The 27525-nt window shown below is 46.3% G+C and overlaps 3 protein-coding genes and 1 long non-coding RNA gene across 6 annotated transcripts in view; all 4 read right to left on the bottom strand.

Annotated features, from left to right (window-relative positions):
- Positions 1-6116, bottom strand: part of NIPSNAP2 (nipsnap homolog 2) — a 31703-nt gene extending 25587 nt beyond the window's left edge. Inside the window, exon 1 of the mRNA XM_062180636.1 lies at positions 5998-6116. Coding sequence (XP_062036620.1) covers positions 5998-6089 — 92 coding nt within the window. The 5' untranslated portion in view covers positions 6090-6116. The remainder of the gene's footprint in view (positions 1-5997) is intronic.
- Positions 2758-4807, bottom strand: LOC133750894 (uncharacterized). Its single transcript, XR_009864739.1, has 2 exons — positions 3925-4807; positions 2758-2974 (listed from the first exon to the last, which is right to left on the bottom strand). It is a non-coding gene; the product is annotated as an uncharacterized LOC133750894 (long non-coding RNA).
- Positions 6117-9473: 3357 nt separating the features above from the next.
- On the bottom strand, positions 9474-13204 carry MRPS17 (mitochondrial ribosomal protein S17). 2 transcript variants are annotated; one of them, XM_062180519.1, is made up of 3 exons: positions 13129-13204; positions 12125-12264; positions 9474-9951 (listed from the first exon to the last, which is right to left on the bottom strand). In XM_062180519.1, the coding sequence occupies exons 2-3, from the start codon at positions 12245-12247 to the stop codon at positions 9682-9684; spliced, it is 393 nt and encodes a 130-aa protein (XP_062036503.1). In that variant the 5' UTR covers positions 12248-12264; positions 13129-13204; the 3' UTR covers positions 9474-9681. The 2 variants fall into 2 exon arrangements, with proteins under 2 accessions (XP_062036503.1, XP_062036502.1); XM_062180518.1 differs by having other exon boundaries at positions 13054-13139.
- A 9305-nt stretch (positions 13205-22509) lies between these two features.
- ZNF713 (zinc finger protein 713) overlaps positions 22510-27525 on the bottom strand; it is a 28666-nt gene continuing 23650 nt past the window's right edge. For both annotated transcript variants that reach the window (XM_062180200.1, XM_062180201.1), the window contains exon 6: positions 22510-23656. In XM_062180200.1, coding sequence (XP_062036184.1) covers positions 22638-23656 — 1019 coding nt within the window. In that variant the 3' untranslated portion in view covers positions 22510-22637. The remainder of the gene's footprint in view (positions 23657-27525) is intronic.

The following is a 27525-nucleotide window of genomic DNA, read 5'->3' as shown; positions in this document are numbered from 1 at the left end:
AGCAGGGATGAGACTAAGACATATTCAACGTAGGACACACACAAGAACCTGTGAACTTGGCTAGGAATTGCCTTGACAAATGACAAAGTCCAGCCCTGCATTATCCTCAACTGACTGTCAGATTCTGAAATTGTCTGACAGGTGTCAGGTGACCGGAGTTGCTTCATGTGCCCAGTCCCTGTGGTCATCCAAGCTGGATCACAGAAGGGGGTAGAAGCAGCTGTGCCAACAGCTGTCAGAGGAATAAGATCCAGCCTGGGCCTGGCCTCTTTACTGACAGTTATAAGTCTTTGAAAGGTCTTACATATGATGGTGCTTTAAAAAGCTTGCGGAAAACTTAATTAAAAGGAGTTTATTTTTGGCACAGAATTTTTAGAAGTGAAAAACATGTATTATGGAAAAACTTTACATGGACTTCAACACATTTTTGTGCCAAAAGAAACTCATAATTTTTAAAGCAATGTTTGTTTCAATTTTTTTAAATTAGAGGCAGAGAGACAAAGATCAAGAGAGTGCTCCCATCTCATTTACTCCCCAACAGGTGCAACGCCCCTCTACCTTCCCTTGGGTGGAAGCTGGGAGCCAGAAACTCAAACCAGGTCTCCTATGCGAGTGGCGAGAACCCAACTACCATGGCCCTCACTGCTGCCTCCCAGGGTCAGCATTAGCAGGAAGCTGGAGTCAGGCACTAGAGTTGGGTACCAAATCAGACACTCCAACATGGGGCCCTGGGCGTCTTAACTGCCAGGCTAAACATATAACCCTAAATTTACACTTCTAATTCTGTTTCTCTGTGAACTCACTGAAGCATCCTCACAGGTTTGCTGGGTGGCACTCCACAGAAGGTGGGATGTGGCACATGTTACAGAACAGCAGACTTTACTCAGAATAGCATTATGTGCCAGGCTCTGTGGATACAAAGATGAACCAGAAGCCTAGTTATTCAGTGTCATGAGGTGCACAAGGCAGGTGGTGATTCCAGTCAAAGGGGACAACACGGACAGGGCATGGCAATAGCCTATTAAGGTAGAGTGGTGTGGGAGGACAGCGGGAGCTGCACCAGGAAGGCAAGGCAGGGGCAGAGTGCCAGGCTCTCCTGCCTATCAGCAGGACTTCGTCCTGAACATGATGCAATGCCAGCAAGTTTTCAAAGAAAAACCTAAGTATAACAAGAGGTCTGGCAGTGGCATGGCAGATGACGGCAGCAATAAAGACAGGGAGTGTGGTTCCTGGGCTCCGTACTGGTGGTCCTGCCCAGCAGCTCTCACTGGATGGTCCTGAGTGAAGCTGACAGCAGAGGGGCTGAAGGGAAGGGAATACCTTCAGGGTACTCTTGGAGGTGAGACAGCTCAGACACAGGTCCTGACTACATGCGGAGGATGGTGCTATGCAGGCATAGGAGGAGTCTGGATGGGAAAAAAAAATCTAGGGGACGTTGGGTACAGGGTATATCGGAATTCTTAGGGCAATGCTGCCAGTTTTCTTTGGTAAATTAAAAAAAATTTTTTTTAAAAAAAGATGGTGCTATGGTTTCATCGAGCACATCAAAGAAGAGAAAAATACAGGTAACATTCAGACCACAGGAGGCAGCAGCAGCACTGCGGGTGTCAATCATTCAACCGTCAAATATTTACTGACTGTGTCCCGCACACCAGGTACTGGGCCAGGCTGAGGACACAGATGAACAAAGCTGGCCTTGACATCACAGAGCTGTTGGCTGCTGGGAGTGGGTAAACAAACGTGATCATGGCCCAGCGTGACACAGGCTCTGCAATGGAGGCCCAGGTGGTGGCTGGGACTGCGGTCTGTCAGCCTGGGGAAGATGGGTCCGACTCTCTGGAGGACTTAACTGAGCTAAGGACTTGAAAGGTAAAAAAGCAGGTTGTCAGGCAGATGCTCATGGGAGGACAGACAGCCTCAGCAGAGTTCAAGTACTGGCTAAAGCCGGGAGTGTGTGACTTTTGAAGGGCAAGGAATCACCGCCCAGGGGCCAGGACCTGTTCCAAGGCCGACTCCTGCATTAAAGCAGTAGCTACCAGACTCCCCTCCCTACCACCAGCCCCTGTCTTCCACACTGCGTCATAGAGATGTTTCCCCACGTCTTCATTTTGAAGACCTTCAGAGAAGCTGAAATAGTGCAATGAAGACCTCTGTGCCTTGCATCTGGATTAAGGAGCTAACGTTTCACATTTTCTGTCTCTATTTGCTTTGACAACAGTGTAGACAAAATACTTCACCCCTAAATCCGTCAGCGGGTATCTCCTAAGAACAAAGACAAAATCAATGCTATTATCACACATAAGAAAAATGATTCTGCAACATCTGATATTTACTTCCTAATAAAATGCCCTCAATTGTTCCCCAAATGTCTTTTACAGCTTTTCTTGGCAGGGGAAGGGAAGGGAAGAGGAATTAGGATCTATTCAAGGTTCACCTCACAGAGGCCTTTCTACAGGAAAACGTCCTCTAGGAATTCCTTAGCTGTTCCCTTCACAAGTCTACACCTCTGCTTTACAATCTTCAAGTCCATCTTCCTAGGAGGAATCCAGACTAGGAACACTGAGAACTGAGCTAAGGGTCATGGGGATGGAGCAGGCGGCATGCAGACAACACTTGAGGCAAAAAGGACAGGAGTGGGGAGGTGGGGAGGGCCCTGGGTTTCTGGACAGGGCCCCTGGATGGAGGGTGTCGTATTACTGGGAGAGAGAAGCCTAGAGGAGCAGGCTTTGTAGGAGGAAGAGTTAAATCCAAGGTAAGTATGCTTTAAGATTTATTTATTTATTTGAAAGGCAGAGTTAAAGGGAGAGGGAGAGGGAGAGAGAGAGAGAGGGAGATCTTCCATCTGCTGGTTCACAATCCAAATGGCTGTGACAGCCAGGGCAGGGCCAGGCTGAAGCCAGGAGCTTCATCCTAGTCTCCAATGTGGGTGCAGGGGCCAATCATTTGGGGCATCTTCCACTGCTTTTTTCCTAGGCTGTGAGGAGGGAGATGGATCAGAAGTGGAACAGCTAGGACCCGAACTGGTGCCCAAATGGGATGCCAGTGTCCTAGGCAGTGGCTTAACCCCCTGCCATATGCATTTTTAAAAAAATTTTATTTAAGTCATGCAAAATTCATATCTTTTACATATACAGATTTAAGAACATAGTAGAAGTTCTCCTCCCACCCGCTCACATTCCAAACCTTCTCCCCCCTCACCTTGGATTCCCATTCTTAATTTTTACAATGATCTATTACCAGTATACTTAGTGATCTTATAGTTAACCCTACTCTGAGTTAAGGAGTTCAGCAAATAGTATGAAGAGAAAGAAAACAACAAAATCAAACAAAACCAAACAACAGACTGTTCCTCAATGGAAGAGACAACGGCTGTGCACAAGCATCCATCCTCCATACACAGCCTTCCAGGTATTCTCTTAGTTACATATGCATTTTGAGCGCCTGTGGGACAGGTGTCCAGTAGGCAGCTGGGAACTCTGGGCCTGGTGCTGAGCAGAGCTAAGGGAGATGAGCTGGCAAATGTGCGGGCAGGGCTGAGCCTCCCAGGAAGACTTCCTCCTCCTTTCCAGAAAGCACTGCCCTGGCAAGGTCACCCACAACACCCCGTCAGCAAGGGCAGTTTCCTCCTGTCACGCTGTCACCTCGGCCTTTCAGCAGCGCCTGGCGCAGCTGACCTCTCTCTCCTTGAAACACACAGAACAATGACCTTGCAGCCTGCTCTTCCCAGTCTCCCTTGCTGGCTCCCGCTCCCGTACCCAGCCTGTAAAGGCTGGCATATCCCAAGGCTTCTTTCTCAGCCCCTCCTCTGTCTACACGCTCTTTAAGCAATCTCATCCACTCCTTCAACTGATTACCAAACAGCCTTAATGAAACTCATCAATCAGCATTCAGCATTCCTATACACTGTCCACTCTCAAATGTTACCTGCAGTCCAGACATCTCCTTCAGAGTCAAATGGCCAACTGCCTACTTCCACTTGAATAGCAGGCCTGGTTATCTCAACGCTTTCCCAGGTTCTAAGCTGATCTGAGTCCCTCCTGCCTCTCTCCTCCCTGAACTAGCTAGCTAGCTGCTGGGTGGCCTTGCTAGCTTATCTTATTTACTGACATTTCCTAACAGCCAACAGTGCAACAGGCGCTCATATTTAAGGAACGAACAACTCTTAGTAAACAGAACCAGCATTTGCTAACTTGGCGATTACCCTTGATTCTGTTCCCTCCCCAAAGCCAAACATCTTTTAAACAAGCAGATCGGATGATGTGGTGCTGGAGTTCATGCTTTCAAAGGCCATCCACAGCTCTCAGGGTCTCCCACAAGATGTGAAATTCTCTGGCCCTGTTCCCTGCCTCCTTTCCTGGGTCCCCGAGGACAGAGACCCTGGCTGGTATGCCCAGTCCTGCAGGGCTCCCAGTGCGTTCTGCACATGCAGTATTTGGCAGAATTAGTGAATTAGACAATGGCTACCCCTAAGTCAGACTGGAGGCCAGGAAGGGAAGTAGACAGAGTGCAGAAGGACCCAGCAAGTGAGACAGAGATGAGGACTCCGGTGTCAACAGGGTTTGGCCCCAGTGGGAAGTGGGGATACTAGGCAGACCCAGTCCAAAGCTTGTTTACTAACTTTGTGACCTTGGGTAACTTGGGCAAACAGGCTGAGTAAATATTTTCAGTGTTCGCTGTCTCTTTGGTAAGGAACAAAATACAAATTTGGTAGGCTCATATTGCTGTATGGGGAAAAAAAACCCACAGATGACAAATAACTATAAAAAAATAAAAGGAAGTTGATTTGTTAATGAACCTGAATACAAATTTAATTATGGGGCTGGGGTGGGGCAGGGTTTCTATAAGTTTGTGGAAAATGGAATTTAAAGATAGTGCTGGAGCCTGTGTTGTGGCATAGTGGGTAAAGCCACTGCCTGCCCTGCCAGCATCCCACTCGGGTGCCGGTCTGTGTCCCGAAGCTGCTCCACTTCCCATCCAGCTCTCTGCCAATGGCCTGGGACAAGTGGTGGAAAGTGGCCCAAATACCTGGGCCCCTGCCACTCACATGCGACAGGCAAATGAAGCTCCTGGCCTTGGCCTGGTCCAGGTCTGATTGGTGGAGCCATCTCAGGATTGAGCCAGTGGATGGAAGATCTCTCTCTCTCTCTTAAAATAAGTAAATTTTGAAAGAGAGAATGTTAAATTCTCTAAGAACTCTCCAGAAGTCCCTTCATAACCTGGACAACCTGGACAAATTGGACATCCCTGCAGGCACAGGCGCTGGGCCCCAAGACGGCTAGATCAGGGTTCAAAAACACCTTTCCCTATCGGTACGCTTCACCCTCTTAGAGGTCCCATCTCTTAACTTCCAAACAAACCATGTTAAGGAAAAAAAAAAAGCAAAATCTACAGGTGCGTTAGGATGGGCTCTGGTTACTTAAGGTGGAAATGTCAGTGACAGATTCAGATGACCAAACAGCTAATCCAGGGAGGTTAGGGAGGAAAAAACTAAAGGCCTAAATACTTCGCGCTGGTCACTGTAATACTTTCTCACCCAGTCCCCCCACCACGTCACCGAGGGCTCCCGGGGACCAGGGAGCGGCCGGCGTCAGCACGCCCTTCGCAGACACCCGGGCTCTGGGCGGGAAGCCGGGCACGGCGCGCCCAGGCCCCGCGGCCTCAGGCGCGTGCTCTGCCTCCGGCCCCCGGTCAAAGTCCCGCAGGCCGGGCCGGCGTGGCGCGCAGCGGGCGCCTTCCCCGCGGCGAGGGCGGAGCCGCGCGCCCCGGCCCGTCCCCGCCGTGACCTTGAGCCCGGTGGGCAGGTAAAGGCGCCCCGGCCCCGCCGCGGCTCCAGTGTGCCCCGGCCCCGCCGCCCGCGACCTCTGCTCCCACTGCCCCCCTGCCCCGGGGCAGCCTTGCGCGGCCGGACCGGGGCGGACACCCGCGCCGAGGACCCCGTGCCCTCTGCCCCGTGGCGGCCCCTCCCCGGCCGCTCCCGGAAAGGGCGGCGCAGCTCACCGGAGCCTGGGTAGGAGGCTGCGCGGGGCCGCCTGCTGCAGGAGGCCTGTGGCCGAGGCCGCTCCGCGGGCGCGCAGCACTCGAGCCGCCATCTTGCTCCGGCGCCTCGGCTCCCACCGCCCGGGCGCCGCCGCTGACGCCGCCGCCGCCGCCGCCGGGACCCCTCCCCCGGCCGGGCCCGACCGGGCCGGGGCGGGGCGGGGCGCGCGGCCCCTGCAGCGCGGGGCGCGGCCGCCAGGGGGAGCCGGGTGCGGCCGCGGCGGCTGAGTCCCCGGCGCTCGGAGCGCGAAGCAGGAGAAAAGTTGCGAGACAAGGCCCTCGGCGTCCAGGACTGGGCATGGTTTGCAAGCGAGTGGAAAGAGCACGGAAAAACAGTACCACTGTTGCTAAGGGGATCCAAGAAGTGGAGGAGGGGCGTGTCCTCGAAGCTCTTTTTTTTTTTTTTTTTTTTAATTAACCACCTTGCCACAAAAGGTTATATTGTAACAGAAGCATTCTGGGTGGACATGCACCCAAATTCTGCCGTGGCCCCGGGACAGTTCGTTTCAGCACCCAGAGGGCGCCGACCTCAACCTGTCACGGTCGGGGGCGGGGAGAACAGGCAGCACCCGAGGTGGGGAAGGGGGGGGACGACAGGTGACCAGTGCAGGCTGGGCGAAGTGGACGCTGTTTCCCTAAGAGCTGGCCTGCCAGCTGGGTCCCAAAGGCTGGACCGGTGGGACGGAGGGCGATCCCTGGGGGAGGGAACCACTGAAGCCCTGAGGCGCTGTAGAGGGAACCATTCTCAAGGTGAAAGCCGTGAGACAAGGTGGGGACAGCCTAGCAAGGCCTAGAGGAGACGTGGGAGGAGCGCGGGTCCCCGCCTTCAAGGGCTGCAGGGGCGAGGGAAAGGGTCTCAGGACTGGGCTGCTGGGAGGTCTCTGCTTGGGGGAAGGGAGATGGCAGCAAAAGGCTCCCGAGCTCGCGGCTTCTGTGAGGCTGGTCATCTCAGAGGCCCAGCTCAAGAGTCTTCCGACTGGAACAAGACACCACCGGGGAGCACACAGGAGGATGCTACGGAGGAAGCTACAGCAACGACTTGCCCCAGCCTGGGGAGAAGCACCTGTCCCTAGGGTGCCAGTAAGAAGGCGAGACAGAGGCTGTGTGTGTGGCTGGAGTGTGGGAGCTGTTCCTGATCTAGGCTTAGTGAGGCTGTTGAGACCCAAGAGGCGGCAGAAGAAGTGAGCGCAGCCTGGGATGGAAAGGACTTGTCCCAGGCCTGCGAATCACGGCTCAAGTGTGGACGAGTGCTTGGAGAGTGTCTCACGCATTGCCCCAACTTCCCAAGCTCTGTCTCATGAGCTTGTCTCGAATCCTTTCAAGTCCATTCCCCTGAAAGGTAACTTTGGTGGCTAGACATTTCTTTGCCGGTCTTGCTTTTGTGTTACCATCAGGCCATTTATTCTGAATTTTCCTTCTCCACTGTCGTTTGGCTCTGGAGTTCCACTAATCCAGTGCTTTCCGTTGGGGGTTGGAGTGGGGGAGGAGTATTGGTGGGGGAGGAGTATTCATTCCACAGGTATGTGGCTTAGGCTTAGGGTACTACTCAAAGCCACCGAGTAAACACAGGCCATCTTCCTGGTGCGCTATTTTTACATTGAGATTTTCAGGAAAAAAATAATAAAAAATAAATAAATAAATAAAATAAAAAATAAATACATACATTACAGCATGCATGTGAAATTTTGAAATATTGTAGATGGCCTGGACTCTGTCCCAGAGCTGTGGTGCAAGTGTCCTGTCATCGGCTGGGGGCACACTTGGGGAAGCCACCCCGGCGCTCTCCTGGACCCTTCCAGGCTAACGGGTACCACACAGCCCCACCTGCAGTGGACCTAGACACTCTTGGCTCACCTACCCTGGAACCCCGTCACTCCAATCGCTCACCTTCCCTGCATACTCAGTCTAGATCCTAGTATCAGTATCAGCACCTCTCATCTTTTCCCCCATTCCAGTCCCTTCTCTACAGTGATGCTAGTTAACTGTTGTAAAATACAGACCTGATCCTATCAGTCTTTTTTAAAAAACTCCCTTCCTTCTGTGGGGAGCGCCTGCCCTTGCTGCACTCCCCATCTTCCTGCCTGGAGACTCAAGATTCGGTTCTGTCATTGTGTCATCCTTCCTGGTAAATGATCCTAATTTCTCTCTAGGCACCTGTGCATACCATTCCCCTCCCCCACACTGTGAGCTGGGAGAAGGTGGGCAATGCCCTTGGTCACTGTTGCAACCCTAAGCTTATACAACACACATAATAGATTGACATGTGCTCCAAGTCTCTTTCCAGGAGCCAGAAAACTGATAATACACCATTCAATGTCCCCTCAGGTCAAAATCTAAGCTGAGGCAGGCGCTATGGCATAGTAGGTTAAGTTTCCACCTGAAGCGTAGGCATCCAATATGGGTGCCAGTTTGAGTCCCAGCTGCTCCACTTCCAATCCAGCTCTCTGCTATGGCCTGGGAACATAGTAGAAGATGGCCCAAGCACTTGGGCCCCTGCACCAGAGTAGGGGACCTAGAGGAGACTCTAGGTCTTGGCTTCAGATTGGCCTTACTCTGGCCATTGCAACCATTTGGGGAGTGGACCAGCAGATGGAAAACCTTTCTCTCCTTGGGTGATCACTGATGTCATAAATAAAGAGTGTCAGTTGTTAAATCGACAACAGGAGTCACTGTGCACTTGCCCCCCATGTTGGACCTCTGTCCTTTATGTGGTGTACTATGAGAATTAATGGTAAAACTTAGCTTCAAACTGTACTTTTATTTATACTTTGTGTGTCTGTGTGGGTGTAAATAGTTGAAATCTCTACTTAGTATTGAGTTGGGGAAGTCGGATGGGAGTGGGGGTGGGAGGGCAGGAATGGGGGGAAGAAACACTATATCCCTAAAAGCCGTACATATGGAATTTGTGTTCATTAAATAAAAACCTTAAAAAAAAAAAAAAAAGAAAACCTTTTTGTCTTTCCCCCTTTCTCTGTAACTCTACTTCCCAAATAAAATCTTTTAAAAAATAATTCCAAACTATCAGTTTTTAAATGAAGAGCAACTAAGAAATTCCAACTCAAATGTGCTTGTGGAAAGTGCTGTAAGCTCATTCATGTGTCAGATTTTAAGAACTCATGCCTACTTAGTCTAGCCTATAAGTGACACAGATTTTTACAATTCTATTTCTACATGTCAACATTCTTATTAGTAAAGCTGTCCACAGCAGGTTGCTTATTTCCCCTTGGAACTATGAACATCATAGAAAAAAATTTTTTTCAATTTACTTTGAATATCTACCATTTAAAATATTCACATTCACCAAATGTGGTCTTGTTTATAGTTAATGGTATTCTTCTCCCAAATAAAAAGTTTTAAAATAAACCCAAAATTGCTTTGAACAACACCACCAAAAATAATACATCTTGTCAAACAATGCAACAGGTTGCTAGGCACACTTAGCATAAAAGTATCTTTACTTAAAATCTTAAACCTGATCATAAGCTTTTACGAAAAGTTGTAACAAGCCCTTTACCTCATTTACTTTTAGCTATTTCATAAATACTACAGCAGACACTGGACGGTTTTATGAAAGGTAGGCAAATTTCGTTTTCCACAAAGCAAATGTGTCAGTCTTTCCCTTTGGCTCCTCCTTCCAACCCTCCTTCACTGTGTTGAGGAGAGATTGAGTTCTTCCAGGTTTTTGGTTAGGTGGGTGGTTTCCACACTGATTGGACTCTCCAGGTAGGTGGTGCCTGCACAGGGTTTTCCTGTCACTGGATCTATCACTCTTCCAACTTTGAAAACAATCTCAGCCAGTTCATGTTTCACGTGCTTTGTCCGTGGGACAGGTAAAGCTTTGAGAAGCACAATATCCCCAACAGTGCACTGCTGAAGGGCATCGTGAGCAAAGTAGGTTTTTCTCTTATTAAAGTACTGTTGAGAGAAGGAGAGGAAGAAATTAGTAGCTCCCACCTGTGATCTGGCAATGCAGTGTGCAGTAAGAAAAAGGAATGCCTGGAAAACAAGCCAGGGCTTGGGAAAGGAATGTGAGGTACTTACGGGGCCTTCTAGAACAAAAGCAAGGACTTTCGCAGAGTTAACTGTCCCAGACCTGTCCGACTCCTGAGAACCCTTGCTCTGTTAATCATTTCTCTCCTTACTAATCGCTTCCTTCCCACGGGAGCCTCTTCTCCAGCTTGTAAGCATGCTACTTTCTCCACCAGCCGTGTGAGTCAAGCACTCCAAGTTCAGCTGGTGTTATCTAAAGCAGGATGGGGAATGTCTGGTCCATGGGCCATAAAAGTCCAGTGAAATCATTTGGTCTGGTCCTCTCAAGGAAACTGCAGGTGGAACTTGAAATTCAATAAAATCTACCGCAGGCTAATTTGTAGACTGATGATTGAAGGATGTTATAAATATCCACATGGCCCTTGGCAGAAAAAAGTTCCCAATCCCTGTTCCAAAGTCACCAAAAGACTTAAACATTATAATTCACACAAAGTACTTAGCTCTAGGCCCACCTCAAAGTATTATAAGTTACAAATAACAAAGCAAGTCTTCTTCATAACAAGAAAAGCAGGTACTCCCATTCTACAAATGAGAAAAACATTTTGGAGGCAGCCTTTGTGGCACAGTGGATAAAGCTGCCACCTGCAACACTAGCATCCCACACAGGTGCACAGTTCTATTCCTGGCTGCTCCACTTCTGATCCAGCTCTTTGCTAATGCACCTGGAAAAGCAGAGGAAGGTGGTCTGAGTGTTTGGGCCCTGCACCCACGTGAGAGATCCGGATGGAGTTTCAAGCTCCTAGCTTTGGGCTGGCCCAGCCTGGCTGCTACTGTCATCTGGGGGAGTGAACCAACAGATGGAAAAAATCTCTTTCTCTAACTCTCCTGGCTACCTGTGTGCCCACTCTCAAGTGCAGAAGCCACCCTTGGTACCAGTTCCTTCCTTCTTCGCACATCTAACAAAGCAGTAACTCTGTTCCTCTAACTTTAGTTCGGTCCTTCTCACCTCCATCTCAGGCTTTCCCGTGAGCATCCACCCTCCTACCTGCAGTCATCATCCCTAATCCTGTTTTTCCTTTGCTTAAGGGAAAGCACACACAGACCCTTCATAATCCAGCTCCAACTCTCCTTGCCGTGCATATAGGACGACTGCCTGGGCTCAACCTCGGCAAGGCCTTGCTTTACTACGGCTAACTAAACTTTCACAAACTACTCATCACAAGGGCTGGCACTGTGACATAGCAGGTAAAGCTGCTGCCTGCAGTGCTGGCATCCCATATGGGTGCCAGCTTGAGTCCTGGCTGCTCCACTTCCAATCCAGCTCTCTGCTACGGCCTGCAAAGCAGCAGCAGATGGCCCAGGCTCTTGGGCCCCTGCACCCATGTGGGAGACCAGGAAGAAGCTCCTGGCTTCGGATTGGTGCAGCTCTGGCTGTTGTGGCCATCTACGGAGTGAACCAGCAGATGGAAGACCTCTCTCTCTCTGCCTCTTCTCTCTCTGTGTAACTGTGACTTTCAAATAAATGAACTTTAAAAAATAAAAAAATAAACTACTCACCATAGCTGGCATAACCTCCCTTACCTGGCTCTCTGGATAAAAATCCTGAAATTCAGCTTAAATGTCTCTCTCTTTTTTATATTTATTTGACAGACAGTGAGAGGGAGAGACAGAGAGAAAGGTCTTCTTTCCGTTGGTTCACCCCCCAAATGGCCGCTACAGCCGGAGCTATGCCAATCCGAAGCCAGGAGCTTCTTCCTGGTCTCCCATGTGGGTGCAGGGCCCCAAGCACTTGGGCCATCCTCCACTGCCCTCCCGGGCCAAAGCAGAGAGCTGGACTGGAAGAGGAACAACCAGGACTAGAACCTGGCACTCATATGGGATGCCGGTGCTGCAGGCGGAGGATTAACCAAGTGAGCCACAGCACCAGCCCCTTGAATGTCTCTCTAAGCTCTCCTACAGCAAGCTGAGTGAGAATCACATTACACACACAGACCAGCTTGGTGCTGGGCTCATGGCAGACACTAACAGGGAAATGTTTTTCTGCTCAGAACAAATGAGTGATTTATCAGTGTCACTTGAAAACAGGAAAGCGCCTCACCTTTAGTAAGTAGGGATCCAGCACAAGCCTGGTCACCCTCACTTTGGCGGTTTTTTGCATTGCTGTCCCAATCACTTTCCCCACAATCCATTTGGCATGGACGGATGAACGAGTTACTGACATTACGTGGCTTTGGTCACCTGAAAAACAAATGTCAAAGTTTAAGATTTTGGTGGTAGGACTCACTGAATGAATTTGGTCAGCAGAGTTAACAGGTTTTGTTGGTTTTCTGGAATCACCATTTTAGAGAGGGAAGGAGGGAGGGAGGGAGGGGAAGAGAGAAAGGAGAAAAGGGGGAGAGGGGAGGGGGAGAAGAGGGAGAGGAAATCTTCCATAAGCGGGTTCACTCCCTAAATGCCCACAACAGCTAGGGTTACCCCAGGCTGAAGCGAGGAGCCAGGAACTCCACCCAGTTCCCCAAGTGGGAGGCAGGAGCCCAAGTACCTGAGCCTCCGTCTGCTGCCTGCCGGGATGCGTGCGCATCAGCGGGACCGGACAGGATATGGTTTGGAGGCATCTGGCGCGGCAGCTTAGACCGCTGCGTCACAAGGCCCGCTAGCTACCCTGACTGTAATCGCCTCAAACCTCAGCTTCCCCTTCTGCAAAATGGGACTAACGACAGGGCCTACTGATAGGAGTGCTTTGAAGATTTAACTAAGTACACGACGCTTAATGGAGCGAGTAAACGTTGGCCGGCAGTGGCGTCCCTTCTCTCTCCGCTGGGAGGCTTCCCCCTAAAGGCTCACATCCTGGCTACTCGCACGCAAGCAAGCCCTAGGCAGAGGGTCCTTCGCAGGGACGGAGACCAGGACTTGGGGCTGCTCTGGGGGTCATGTAATACTGAGTCCAAATCGTGGGGCCTGTGGTCGGCGGCGGGGGATTCCGCTCCCTCACCCCGGGCAACCCTGAGCTCAGGGGCCCGGACTCACCCGCACCGCGCTCCCGCAGCAGCGTCCCTGACCCGGGATCTCACTCCGCGGCAGCCACCCACGGCCCGCGCTCACCTCTCAGTCCTGCGGAGTAACTCGCAGGCGCCGAGCGCGGGCCGAAGCGTGATAGCGTCACGCGGCACGCAGGCCCCGCCCCGGAAAGCGCCTTGCATTGGCCGAGGGCTCCCAGCCTTGGGCGGAGTTAAAGGCAGGGCTCCGCCCACTCTCCTTCCCCGGGGTCGTTCCTTTCTTGCCCTGCCCGCCTCTTCTTCAGGGGGTCTTCCGGACGTTAGACAAGGCCTTCCAAATCGAAGGAACTTTCAGCAATCAAACACTGAAACGGCAGGAAGCAGCTGGAGAGGAGGAATAACTGTTTGTTAAGAAATGTTGGCATTTTTATATTTTGTAATTTTTAAAATTTGAACATTTTAAAGACATGCAATTGTATGTTATTTGGGGGTACCGTGTAATGGTTAGCTACATGTGTAATGTGCAGTCAGGGTAGATATACCTATCTCCTCAAATACTTCGCATTTCTTTATGATGAAAACATTCACAATTTACCTTCTAGATAAAAAAAAAAAAAGGAAATATACAGTACAGTAACATTGTAGTCACCCTACTGCTCAACAGAACCCCAGACTAACTCCTATCTAGCTATAAATCAGTAGCAGTTAGGGGGCCGTTGCTGTGGTTAGCGGGTAAAGCCACCTGCAGCGCTGGCATCCCATATGGACGCTGGTTCAAGTCCCGTCTGCTCCACTTCCAATCCAGCTCTCTGCAATGGCCTGGGACAGCAGTAGAAGATGGCCCAATTGGGAGACCTGGTGCCCACATGGGAGACCTGGAAGAAGCTCCTGGCTCCTGCCTTCGGATTAGCGCAGCTCTGGCCATTGTGGCCATTTGAGGAATGAACCAGCAGATGGAAGACTCACTCTCTCTCTCTCGCTTTTGCTCTGCCTTTCGAATAAATAAATCTTTAAAAAAATAAATCAGTAGCAGTTAATGACTTTTCCTCGGGGTTGGTTGGTGCAGGCATTGGGCTTGTGGGTGGAAGATCCCTGTCTCTCCTTCTCTGCCTGTCATTTTTGCCTTTCAAATAAACATAAAAAAAAATCACACTGCACCTGATTATTATGTGTCAAGATAAAAAATGGAAACACTGGAAGCTTCTAAATACTAGGATTGAAAAACTGAATTGTTTCTACTCCTCCAGCTGCTTTGAAGGTAAACCTTTGTGGGTTTTTGTGTCTGCTATGATTTTAGGTATTTCATGTCTGTGAGATGGCAGGGCAACCTGGTGTGGGTTGTACTTCTTGTGTGAACTGGGAAGGAAATGGATGGGCTGCGAGCAGATTACCTGGTGACAATTTCTAAGATACAGGGAAGACTGGGAATGTATTAGGCTCTTGTTTGTGAATTGCTAAAAGCAACAGCAAACAGTAGGCTTCTGGATCAATTTGAGGGCCAAAATATGCATGTGGTCAATCTTTTACTTTGGAACATTTTAGCCACTGGTGAAGGAAGACTGGGGAAATAAGAATTTATCCACAGAGCAAACATTTATAGAACACATTCTGAGACTCTGTGCCATGCCCTGAGAGAAGAAAGATGAATAGAAGGCCTCAAAACTCTCATAGCCTAATAGGGACAGATGAAAAAGAAAATTCTAAAATGGGCATAAGTAATAACCTTGAGAGAGGAAAGTCGAAATTTAGAAGAGGGGATTTGAGTACACCTCAATCCGTACCCCATCTCCCCACACAGCTAGAGGCCAGAGGTCAAACCCATGCTGGATCACCCCCAAAAGTGGCTGCAGGGGAATTTCTACAAGGGAGTACGCCAAACTGTGGCCATATGGGACCAGTTGAGATTCCCAAGAAAGAAGTACCAAATCCCAAAACAACCAAGCTGAAGCATTTCTTGGGGGAACTTAGGCTTGCAGCTTATCCATGCCACTAACAGTAAGAAAAAAGGGATGCTCTCTGCCTGCGGAGGTCAAGGTATGCAGTTTACATGAGGCTTTAAGGAATTTTGGCTCAGGGCTGGGGCCGCTTTCTGTCTTGGGCGACAACCTAACACCTCTGTCAGTACGCGGGGATGTTCAAGGCCAAAGCAGCCTGAGCTCAAGCTTGCAGAGAAAATCTTGCAGCCGGTTGGGACATCTAGTGGTCAAGGCACGCTATGACTTTCAATTAGGACACAGTGGAGGGAACTAGAGGACAGCACAAGAGGGACATGGGGTGGGTGAAAGGCACTCAACGCATTGCAAGGATGCTGAGCTCAGAGTGTGCTCACCGAGAGCCTCGCATGGCCAGAATCTAGGTGGGAGAAGAGAGGAGGGATTGGAGCTGGACAGGGCTGGGCCCCTACCCAGGAGGCGCTTTTTGTTAAGGACTCAACTTTTTCTGGTAAATGATGGAGAGGAGAGAGCCTTTGAAAACAGGTTAGTAGCTTTGCCAGTTTTCAGGATCATTCTGGTAGGTGTGTTGAAGGCAGAAGAGAGGTGGGGGAAGCTGTCAGGCTTTGATGAGAACCTAAATTGGTCCAGAGGGAATGGAAAACGGGGACACGGGTTGGAGAGCAAAGGGACTCAGAGGAGGTAGGGGTGTGTATCTGTGTATGCACTGTGCTTATAGATAACAATAACAGCATTAAGTATGTATTACTCTGCTCCAAATTCCTTAACAAAACACCATAGCCTGGGTGGCTTAAACAATAGAAATTTATTTTCCCCAGTTTTAGAGACTATAAGTTCAGAATCAAAGTCTTGCTGCATTCATTTAAAAAAAAAAAAGATTTATTTACTTATTTGAAAGGCAGACTGGCAGGGAGATCTTCCATCACTCCTCAAATGGCCACAAAACCAGGGCTGGTCCGGGCCAAAACCAGGAGCCCAGAATTCCATCCCAGTTTCCCATGTGGGTGGGCAGGGACATAAGCACGTGCCCCCTCTTCTGGTGGTTTCCCATGCGCTTTAGCAGGGAGATGGATCCAAAGTGGACCATCTGAAGCCGGCGCTGCGGCTCACTAGGCTAATCCTCCACCTTGCGGCGCCGGCACACCGGGTTCTAGTCCCGGTTGGGGCACCGATCCTGTCCCGGTTGCCCCTCTTCCAGGCCAGCTCTCTGCTGTGGCCTGGGAGTGCAGTGGAGGATGGCCCAAGTCCTTGGGCCCTGCACCCCATGGGAGACCAGGAGAAGCACCTGGCTCCTGCCATCGGATCAGCGCGGTGCGCCGGCCGCAGCGCGCCTACCGCGGCGGCCATTGGAGGGTGAACCAACGGCAAAGGAAGAGCTTTCTCTCTGTCTCTCTCTCACTGTCCACTCTGTCAAAAAAAAAAAAAAAAAAAAAAAAAAAGACAAAGTGGACCATCTGAGACTTGAACCAGTGCCCGTATGGGAGGCCAGCATCGCAGGCAGTGGCTTAACTTGCTGCGTCACAATGCCAGTTCCAAGAGACTTTCAGATTGTACTACAAATACATAATTTACCACGTTTAGCAGAGTCTTGATGTTGCACAAGTGATTCTCAACAAGAAACTACAGGGCACTGCAGACCAGTGGACCCCTGGTCAGCCTGGTTGATCATTTCATATACTAATTCTTAAGGCCTTCACCCTTGGTGTGGAGGGACTGGAACTTTTTCCAGGTAAGGGAAAATAATTTCTTTATAACATTTCTTCTTCTTCTTTTAAGATTTATTTATTTGGGGAGGTGGGGGGGGGGAGAGAGAGAGAGAGAGAGAGAGAGAGAGAGAAATGAATCTCTTGCATCTGCTGGTTCATTCCCCAAATGGCTACAACAACCTGGTCTGGGTCAGGCTGAAACTAGGATCCCAGAGCTCCACTCAGGTCTCTTACGTGGGTGGCAGGGCCCCAAGCCCTTTGGTCATCTTTCACTGCTTTCCCAGGTGCATTAGTAGGGAGCTGGGACAGAAGTGAAGAAGCCAGGACTTGAACCAGTGCTCATGTGGGATGCCAGGGTCCTAGGTGGTGGTTTAACCTGCTGTACCATAACACCAGGCCCCCTCAATTCAATTTTAATTTACATTTCTGAGGGAAGTTGTTATTCTTGCAAAATGGTAACAGTGACAGATTTCTGGAGAACATTCATTTCTTGCAGAGCTATAAGAGGCACATTGTATACGGGTCTTCCCATCTCCAAACACACGACTCCATTCCTAGGAACGTATAAAGAGGGAGTCAAGCAGTTTGCTGTCATACAGAAATTTGTAAGCCTCTCAAAGGCAGCCTGGAAGCAATTTTAAATGAAGTTATTTACATTTTTATTATTACTTATTTGAAAGGGAGAAAAAGAGATAGAGATAGAGAGAGAGAGAGAGAGAGAGAGAGAGAGAGAGAGAGAGAGAGAATCTATCTGCTGGTTCACTCCTCAAATGGCTGACAGCTAGGTCTGGCCTAGGCTGAAGCTAGGATCCAGGAACTCCTTCTGGGTCTCCCATGTAAGTGGCAGTGGCAGGAGCCCAGGCACTTGAGCCATTGTCAGCTGCTTCCACAGGCACATTAGCAGGGAGCTGGATCTTAGAGCAGCTGGGACTCCAATCAGTGCTCAGATATGGAATGCCAGTGTCCCAAGCAGCGGCTTAACCTGCGGTGCCACAACACTGGTCCCAGGTTTGTGATTTTTTTAAATAAAAGATTTACTTATTTATTTGAAAGGCAGAGTTATAGAGATTCAGGGCGAGGGGAAGAGGGGGAATTCCATCTGCTGGTTCATTCCCCAAATGGCTGCAACAGCCAGAGCTGAGCTGATCTGAAGCCAGGAGCCAGGAGCTTCTTCCAGGTCTCCCACAAGGATGCAGGGACCCAAAGACTTGGGTCATATTTCACTGCTTTCCCAGGCCATTAGCAGGGAGCTGGATTGGAAGTGGAGCAGCCAGGAGACGAACCAGCGCCCATATGGGATGCCGGCACTGCAGGTGGCAGCTTTTACCTGCTATGCCACAGCATCAGCTCCCAGGTTTGTGATTTTAATAAAGTGTTTGATACGTTTAAATTGGACACCAGTGTTTTTAAAAGAGTAAATAAATATAATTAAATACTTGATCTTATAAACTGTTTTTGTAAGTCACAGATCTGTGAATAAAGGAATGCCTAAATGTTGGTTGGTTTTGTAAATTAAGAAATTGAACACTGATCATAAATGTTATGCATATTTTTCTCCATGTCCACATGCTTTTTGAACATAAAAGAATCTATCAATATGATGTCCTCTAATGCTCTTTGAGGTTTTGAGAAACAGTCACACAGATCTTCCTGTTCAGCAGCAATGTTTCACCTTATTAATGTTCACGTATTTACCAAATGTCTTCAGAATGCTATAAAGAGTTGGATCACTGGAAATGGACCTGCCCTGGAGTCGAAGGATGCCCAGGTCAGAGCCACAGATCTTATTGGCTCTAAGCTGAAAAGCCCTTCACTCAGCCCAACTTCCAAAGTGACCACTGCAGCTGAGGGGATGGTCAAGTAGGGTCAGCAACATTGCAGGCAGAACTGTAAATTTCTTGTTAGAGATGCCCCCTGCCTTTACCTGGCCAGCTCTCCTCCCAGGCCAGCCAAGTAATGAAAGTCAACAGAGTGCCTTCCCCTAGGAGGTTCACACCTCCCTTAGGATATACCCCATGTTAAGAGATAGATAGGTCTGGGCCTCTTAACTTACAAGGCCTAAAGCCCACCAGATTATAATCAAGCCCCTTCTATCAGGTTCTATTTGCCTCTCAATCAGAAAACTTAATTGTAGCTTAGACAGCACCTTTTTTAGCTCCTCTAATAATGACTCTGTCCTTTGTTCTAGACCCTGTCTAGCGTACTTGGGCCTCATTCCTTTGTAATCATAACCTCTACTCTACCACCAATGGCTCTACTCCCAACCTGTGTGTACTGATGGTCCTCTTCCCCACTTAATGCTGTATAATTGTTCAAACCTGGTTAATGCCACTCTTAGGATCATTGGTTACTATCCTCACCCTGTCTTTTATGACCTTGTCCAAATATGATCAGAGTCGGCAAACTTGGAAGGCTTCCATAGCCTTGGCAACTCATGACGACAGCCTAGGGTGGTTACTGGTGCCATAAACTAGAGTGTCAATTTGTTGGGTCAACAACAGGAGCCACTGTGCACTTGCTCCTCATGTGGGATCTCTGTCCTTAATGTACTATACATTTTGATTTAATGCTATAACTAGTACTCAAACAGTATATTTCACTTTGTGTTTCTATGTGGGTGCAAACTGTTGAAATCTTTATACTAAATTGATCTTCTGTATATAAAGAGAATTGAAACTGAATCTTGATGCAAATGGAAGGGGAGAGGGAGCGGGAGAGGGGAGGGTTGCGGGTGGGAGGGAAGTTATGGGAGGGGGAAGCCACTATAATCCATAAGCTGTACACTGGAAATTTATATTCATTAAATAAAAGTTTAAAAAAAAAAAAAGAACTGTTCCAGGCATATTTGCATCCACTGGATTAGAAATAAATTGACCCATGTTATAATGCAATTTCAGTCTGAAAAACCCTAGTAGTCATTTGTTATTACATCTAGCTTCAATATGCCTCCTAAAAGGACAGTAAGACCTGGTTGGATGTGAAAGAGTAATGTTTTGCCTTCTGAGATAGAGCTGTCATAACAAACTGGAGTTTGAGTGACTGCTACTTCTGTGGCTTCCCTACCCTCAGCACCATATTTTGATATAGTTAATATATTTAGGGTTTACACTTTGGAACATTTGAAAGAACAAAAGACAACATGCAAATGAATCTATACCAAAATGATAGTGAGTTTATAATTAACATAAATATAACAATTTATGATCCCAAGGAACATATGATAGGATTCTAATGTACTATTCCTATGTGTGAGGAATTGATGAAGCTTCTTGGGCAGCTCTGGTGTGGTTCATCAGACATTTCTCGTCTTGGGTTGTACAAATTCTACTGATTCTCTTCTGAAAATTCCATATTGTTTTTGTCTTTAACCTGCATGGAGATACATTGTCTTATATTGGAGCCCTTGGTACCATTTATGAAACATTTTTTTCTTTTTTGTTTTGTTTTTAACTGAACAATTAAACTTTGATGAAAACCACTACCAATTATAATTAATCATTGCCCCTTTTTAATATGCATGTCTGCTGTCTAAGCCAGCCCCCAAAAGGTTAACTTTTGTGATGAAATGAACCTGCTACATTATTTTCTTGGTGTTTAGTGTTTTAGTCTTAAGAGTCTTTAAATCACTTCAGCTTTTTACTCAAGACCTACAAAATCTTTCCCAGGGGGAGAAAAATCAGGAAGTCTCAAGCTAAGAGATAGGTTAGAAGGAAGATGAGGGGCTGGTGCTGTGGTGTAGCAGGTAAAGCTGCCGCCTGCAGTGCTGGCAACCCATATGGACACCAGTTCGAGTCTGGGCTGCTCCACTTCTGATCCAGCTCTCTGGTATGGCCTGGGAAAGCAGTGGAAGATGGCCCAAGTCCTTGGGCCCCTGCATTCGCCTGAGAGACCTGGAAGAAGCTCCTGGCTCCTGGCTTCGGATTGTCGCAGCTCCAGCAGTTGCGGCCAATTGGGAAGTGAACCAGAGGATGGAAGACCTCTCTTTCTCTGCCTCTCCTTTCTCTCTGTGTTATTCTGACTTTTAAATAAATAAATAAATCTTTTTAAAAAAAGAAAAAGAAAGATGAGAAAACAAGGGAACTGTGTCCTACCTTAACTTCCAAGAAAAAACTGGAAGCCAAGATACAAAAGCATCTCCATACTTGCAGCTGCGTATAGCTTATGGCAGTTTCTGTTCATAATGCTTCCTAACAGGAAAACAAGACTTCTGTCAAAGCAGTAATCATCAAAATCAAATGAACCACATTAAATTGGAAAAAAGCGTTACATAAATGTTACAATTATAAGACCCCTGCTAAAAGTAAGACCCCTGCTAAAAGTAAATATTAAAATAATTCTAGCAAGGGTTAAAAAGTTTGGCTACTGACAGTAGCCATTCCTTAAGATAACTGTGTCTCCACCTGCCTGCAGAATAACCTTGGGAAACTGCCTTGTGAAGCTGCTCTGTGTCTGTGAAACTGTCTCACGTGATAACACTTGCAGGAGTCCGGAAAAGAGTTACAATAAGGTTCTGTGACTGAAAGGGCTAATCAAGAGACAAGATGGGGGAACTAAGGTTAACACTAACCAAATTTTTACTTCTGTATAATGGCTAAGCTTGTAAAACATGTGTTATTTTTAGAGAACAAAGAAGAATGAAAAGTCTCCAACCCCTTATCTTGTGACATACTAAGGTTTTACTGTTCTACTGCTGTCCTCGTCCTTGCTTGCTTTAGCTGATAAGAAGAAACTGCCCGCGACCCCCATCCCAAGCCTCTTACCTAGCAACCATTAGCTTACCCAATAAAATGCTAGTAACCTGTAGCTTGCCCAATAGAATTGTAACACAATTAAGTATGCTAATACTGTGGTTTTTAGTTTTAAATACTCTGTAAGCTATTGTTCGGGGCCGCTCTCTCTCTGCACCCTACCAGAGGGTGCTCCTGAGTCGGCCCATTTGCAAATGTAATAAACTTCCCTCTTGCCTTTTGCATCGATTGGAGTGGAGGCTATGTTTCTGGGGTCCGGTTTGTGGGTTTGTGGGACGCCTGCTTAAGGGGTCTTACACAATAAATAACATTATTAAGCCAATTAAACTACTTCCTTAGTTGTTTTTATGAGGCAGTAATGCTTTGCCTTGGTTCTTACAAGGGCTCCAAAGCTCCCCATCTGGTACAGTTCCCTATCTCAAATCTTCCACAATGGTCCAAGTTGGTATGTGGATTATTAGCCACTGGTCATTATAAAAAACAAAACAAAAGAAATAAATCCAACTCTATTCAAAACCTGTAAATACAGCAGTTTGCCACAGGGAAATTTGAGGCTAAAATAACAGAATGGCATAGCAGACTTTTCCGAACTGGTTTTTCAGAGTCCATTAATATGATCATCAGTTTCCTCCAAGAATACTCCCCAAGTGGTCCTAGGATTCCCCTTTGCCATATCCTTGCACATTGTTTTTCAAATGATGGCACCTAACTAGCAAATAAAACTCATACCTTCCATAAATAATATTTCCTATGCTGAGGCTAAAAACTGTAAAGGAAGCTCACACATGATGGAAGTTTAAGAAATATTGCTTTTTTCTGTTTATTTTGTTGATGTAACTGCTTACACTAAAGCACTGCATTAATCAATGTTTATACAATTTAAAAGCTTCATACCATAAAATGGGCAGGCAAACAATTACAGGTTATTGCCCAAAGGATTTCTGTTTATTTCTTTAAAAGGTTTTATATATCTATCTGGAAATGACTTCTAATATAATCTGGCTTATAAAATAAATTGTTTTAGCTATTTATAGCCCCTCCTGGGAATGTAATATTTTGCTAGTTTGAGATCTGTATTTATTTGGTATATATGTATTAAAATTTTATTTTTAAATTTTCTTGACATGAATAATTTGATACTAAATGGGATAAAGAGATCTGATAAAAAATTTCCTACATTACGTATTTGTGTGATTTCTCCACCATGTGTTATGTGCTAAGTGAAGGACTGTTTAATGTTTTCTCACATTTATATTCCCATTTTTCCCGAGTATGGATTTTCCTGTGTTGATTAAGGTGTGCACTCTGGCTAAAGGCTTTTCCACATTCGTTACATTTATAGGGTTTCTCTCCTGTGTGAGTCCTCTCATGCTGATTCAGATGTGTCCTCTGGCTGAAGGCTTTCCTACAAAAAGCACATTCATAGGGCTTCTCTCCAGTATGGAGTCTGTGGTGCTCGGTGAGAGATGTGATCCGGCTAAAGGCTTTACCACACTGGTCACATTTGTAGGGCTTCTCTCCAGTGTGAATTCTCGAGTGTTGGGTAAAGGATGAATGCTGGCGGAAGGCTTTCCCACATTCACTGCACGTGAAAGGCTTTTCCCCGGTGTGAATTCTCTGATGTTGAGTAAGATGTATTCTCTGGCTGAATCTTTTCCCACATTCATCACACTTGTAGGGTTTCTCTCCTGTGAGGACTACCTGAGGCTGGGTAGGAGAGGAAGTGTGGCTGAGGGCCTTTCCACGATCACTGGGCTTCTCTCCTGTATAAGGACGATTAGTAAGAAGAATGTGTTGACTGAAGATTTTTCCACACTCATTATATTCATAAGGGTTCTCTCTTATGTGGTTTCCCTGGTAGTAAATCAAGTCTGTGTTATGTCTGATGCCATTTCCTTGTGTGTCAGAATTGGTGGGTATTTTAATTGAAGGAATTCTTTGATGCATAATAAGATCTGAGTTCAGACGACAGCTTCCTGAAAGTTTATTATATTCAAGGCTTCTCTCCTGAGGGATATTTTTGCAGGCGAAAGATACTTGCCCCAAATGTCTCTGCTGGTTTTGCTGATTAAACTCCAACAGGTAATCAAAATCACAGAATCCTCCTAAGATGGAAAACCAGAAACTGCCTCCTGTTAGTCTCTCCATTATCATGTCATGGGTTGGATTTTCATCAGAAATATTCTGGTTTAGAGCGGGCTTTTGGATTTCAGGTCTGTTCTTATCATCTAAAAGACATTCAGAACACAGAAAGACTTTCCAGTATTTTCTTTGCTTTAAAGAACAAACTGTTAGACAATGAATTACCAAATGAAACTGATAATGTTGTGTACAAGGTACACGTAGCACTGAAAGTTTTCAAATACAGCCACATAACCTGGACAAAGACTATAAAAGGATGAGAAGCATGGAAGAGGGGGCACATTTTAACATATGTCCAGTGATCATGAAAAGAGGAGATCATGCAAGAGTACTCAGGGTTGAACGGAGCCGGACAGGAGAGGCATCAGAGACAGATCTGCATTTTGAGGTGGGAGATATTAGGGGAATATCGGCTCAGAGAAGGCAGGTCCAAATTCAAGCCTTTAGAAACTTCATTTGAGGATATTCTATTATTAAGGCTAGCTACTTTTATTATTTTTAAAGATTTATTTATTTATTGGAAAGGAAGTATGTGTGTGTGTTAGAGAGAGAGACAGGGAGAAAGAGAGACAAAGAGAGAGAGAAAGAGAGAGTGAGCATGATAATGATTACTTCTCAAATGGCAACAAGAGCTGGGGCTAGGCTGCGCCATTGCCAGGAGCCTGGAACTCCACCCAGGTCTCCCATGTGGGCAGTGAGGGCCCAGGTACTTGGGACCATTATCTGCTGCTTTCCCAGGTGCATTAGCAAGGGAGCTGGATCTGACACAGAGCAGCTTGGACTTGAACTGCTGCTCCAATATGGGATGCTGGCATCACAGGAGGCAGCCTAGCTCCTGCTCCATGTCACCGGGCCCCACCTTGTTTATTAAAAAGTATTTCTCCTGGTTTTTAATCTTTTGTTTAAAATGATAAAGCTAACACTTGCTTATAACATATTAAAATAACGTGGAAATGCATAAGGAAAGAATCGCCCCCCCGCCTTACAAATAATCATTGCTAATAGCTGGGAGCCCATTTTGTCTGATTGCCCCTATTTTCACTCAAACATACATTGTATTTTGAACAAGCATGATTTATGCACTCTGATGAGAATAAAATTTCATTTTGGTCTCCCACTTCTTTAAATTTTCTTCCCCAGCTTCTAGAAGTTTTCAGCAGGTCCCAAGGTTTTCCCTTAGTTCTTAGTAACAGGTACTCTTAACTGCTACACTAAGTCACAAACACAGTATCGATTTGGTAATTAAAATGTTCAGTCATGTAGTAGTCAAAACTACAAAACGAATTCCTTCCTCTACCTGGACTTGTTACAGAAGGGTCAGTTCATTCCTTCTCCCTGCCCACATATGCCCCCCCACTTGCTTCCTGTTAACCCCTTCCTTCACTCCACTCTCTCCCTGTTAGTTTCTTTCTTGCCTCTTTTTTTGTTTTTTTTTTGGTCTTTCCCTATTGAACTATCTAGCCTATTTCTTCCCCACTCATCAAATGCGTTTTAGTTCTTATCTAACAAGAGTTGGGGGCTGTGGTTGTGTGAGGCTCCGGGGGAGAGGTTAAGAGAAAAGCCAGCTTTTATATGGCTGGGTGGTTCCAAAGTCGAAGCTTGGCATGTGGTTAAAATGGACTGTTGGGAACTTTTTTGGGAGGTTCTCGCTGGACTCCCTTCTCTCTTGTCATTTTCATGATCAACATAGATACATTTCTATCATGGGCATGAACTCTACTGGACAAGATATGAGATCATGCTGGGTGATCAACGGGAAACATCCATGAAACCTTGTTCCCACGGATCTGGGTACTGCAGACTAAGCCCAACTCAGCAGCCTCTTCTGGCTTATTCCCAGAGCCCTGTATTTACTAGTCAGTTGTCCTTGGACCCCTGAACTTTCTGGGTGAGAGTCTGTTTAGCTTTCTCATATGTGAGGCTGGTTGTCACCTGGTCTTTCAACTACAGGAAACATAAGGGTACTTCAACAAATCTGTGGAAAATGGGACTAAAAGATAAGTTTATTTGGTGCAAAAAATTGCCAAAAATCCATATGAGGGGTCTTCAAAATGTTCACAGAAAATGCATAATATGAAGAAACCATGCATGGGGTTTTAAAATCAAAGCTATCAGAATGGAACCCTTGATGCTGGATAGTCATATTTGTATAATTATGTTCAAGTTAAGGCACGCTAGTAAACAGGGCTACTTTTAAGAATTATGCTAGGAACTGTCATGGGAAAACCGGTTGGTGGTAGCAGGGGGTTGGGGTAGGGGTGGTGGTGATCTGATCACTCTAAGTTGACTCAACTCTTACACTTCCTTCTATCTCTTTCTTTACAAGATATTTAAGGACTCACAACATAGTTCTCCCCTGTGAGACCTCTTTCCAATTTCCTTGCAAAAGTCTCCCTTAGAAGTGTTTTTAAATCCATGATCTGGCTGGCTGAGGGGAATCAATTAATGAGGACACTGCCTATGCTCATGGACATATGGGTGAGGGGTCCCCATATCTCCTTTAGTCCACAGATGTCTTCTGTCAACTTGGAAAGAGGAAGAGTTCCTTATGACACAAAAATATATACATGAAAGTACCTGTATCCATTTATACATAGTTTTTATTTACTTTTAAAGCAAAACAGGGATGATAGTATATACACAGCCTGTGTAACTTTGTGTCCCACTTAATATTCTTTCTAAATGAGAACACATAGATATATCTCATTCTTTTAACTTTTAAAAATATTTCGTTTTCATTCATTTGAACAGCAAAGACACACACAGGTCTTCCATCCATTGGTTCACTCCACAAACCCACAAAAGCCAAGGCTGGGCCACTTGAGCCATCATTTACTCTTTCCAGGGCACTTATTAGCAGAAGGCAGAATTACCTGTGGAGCTAGGACTTGAGCCCAGCACTTCAAGATGGGATGTGGGCATTCCCAGCAATGTTTTAACTTCTGCACTAAATACTCACTTTTAGTTCATCCTTTTAAAAGGACATCATTATTGTAAAAAGAAAAAATGGCAAAGGAAGTATAATTTTCTACTTAAAAATATTTAAATTTTCAGCACATTTTAAAAGTGTATATCTTATTTGAAAAAAATTGATTTTCCTACTGTTGAAAGGGTGTGGTTTATTGTGGTATTTTACACAATACAATGAACATCCTTATCTAAACATCTTATGAACCCGAGCTAATATTTCATTAAGACAGAAAGACACAGGGTTTGAATACTAAATATTTTGAGAGGCTCTGTCAAATAGTTCTCTCTCTTTTTTATTTAAGATTTTATTTAATGAATGCATTTTTCATACGTACAACTTTAGGAATATAGTGGCTCTTTCCCCCATAGCCACGCTCCCACCCCGACTCCCATCCCACCTCCCTCTCCCTCTCCCATTTCCTTCTTCATTATGGTTCATCTTTAGTTTGATTTCCAAATAGTTCTCTTAAAAGGCTCTGCAAATTTACATTCACATAATGTGATATGGCAATATTTGGTTTTAACAATTTGGATGGTGAAAAGTGGTGCCTCATCAATGTTTCAATGTTTAATCAATTTTGAGTTTGCATGTGCATCTTTCCATACATTTATGGGCTGTAAATATTTTGGGATTCTGAGGACCTGTTCATCTGCCGAAACTAAACAAGTACATGTATTTTTATTCAGAGAGAACCATATCTTTCATGAGACTGTCAAAGGAATCCAAGATTCAAAAAAGGTTTAGGACCTCCTTTTAAGGATATCTTAACCACTCAACATTCTTCTTTCATTTTTACTATTCAGCAAAATAAAACCAAATTATTATTCCTAAGTCAATACACACACACACACATGCACATGCATGGCACACATACACACAAATCCTGTGGTCCTATCTCTTTTAAAGTATGCTCAATACAATCAGGCTATGTAATCAATAAGGTGTTCCGTTTCTTTGACTACACCAAATTCATACATAAAATTG

The sequence above is a fragment of the Lepus europaeus genome, chromosome 21 (genome assembly GCF_033115175.1).
Source record: "Lepus europaeus isolate LE1 chromosome 21, mLepTim1.pri, whole genome shotgun sequence".
Classification (NCBI taxonomy): domain Eukaryota; kingdom Metazoa; phylum Chordata; class Mammalia; order Lagomorpha; family Leporidae; genus Lepus; species Lepus europaeus.
Note: the sequence above shows the minus strand (reverse complement) of the source record. Positions and strands in the feature narration are given on the sequence as shown.

Bases quoted from the DNA above. Each gene is read 5' to 3' on its own strand.
- MRPS17 (XM_062180519.1), bottom strand. From the start codon at position 12,247: ATGTCAGTAACTCGTTCATCCGTCCATGCCAAATGGATTGTGGGGAAA. The intron at 9,952-12,124 runs GTGAGGCGCTTT...TTCTCTCAACAG, and splicing joins TGGATCCCTACTTACTAAAG to TACTTTAATAAGAGAAAAAC.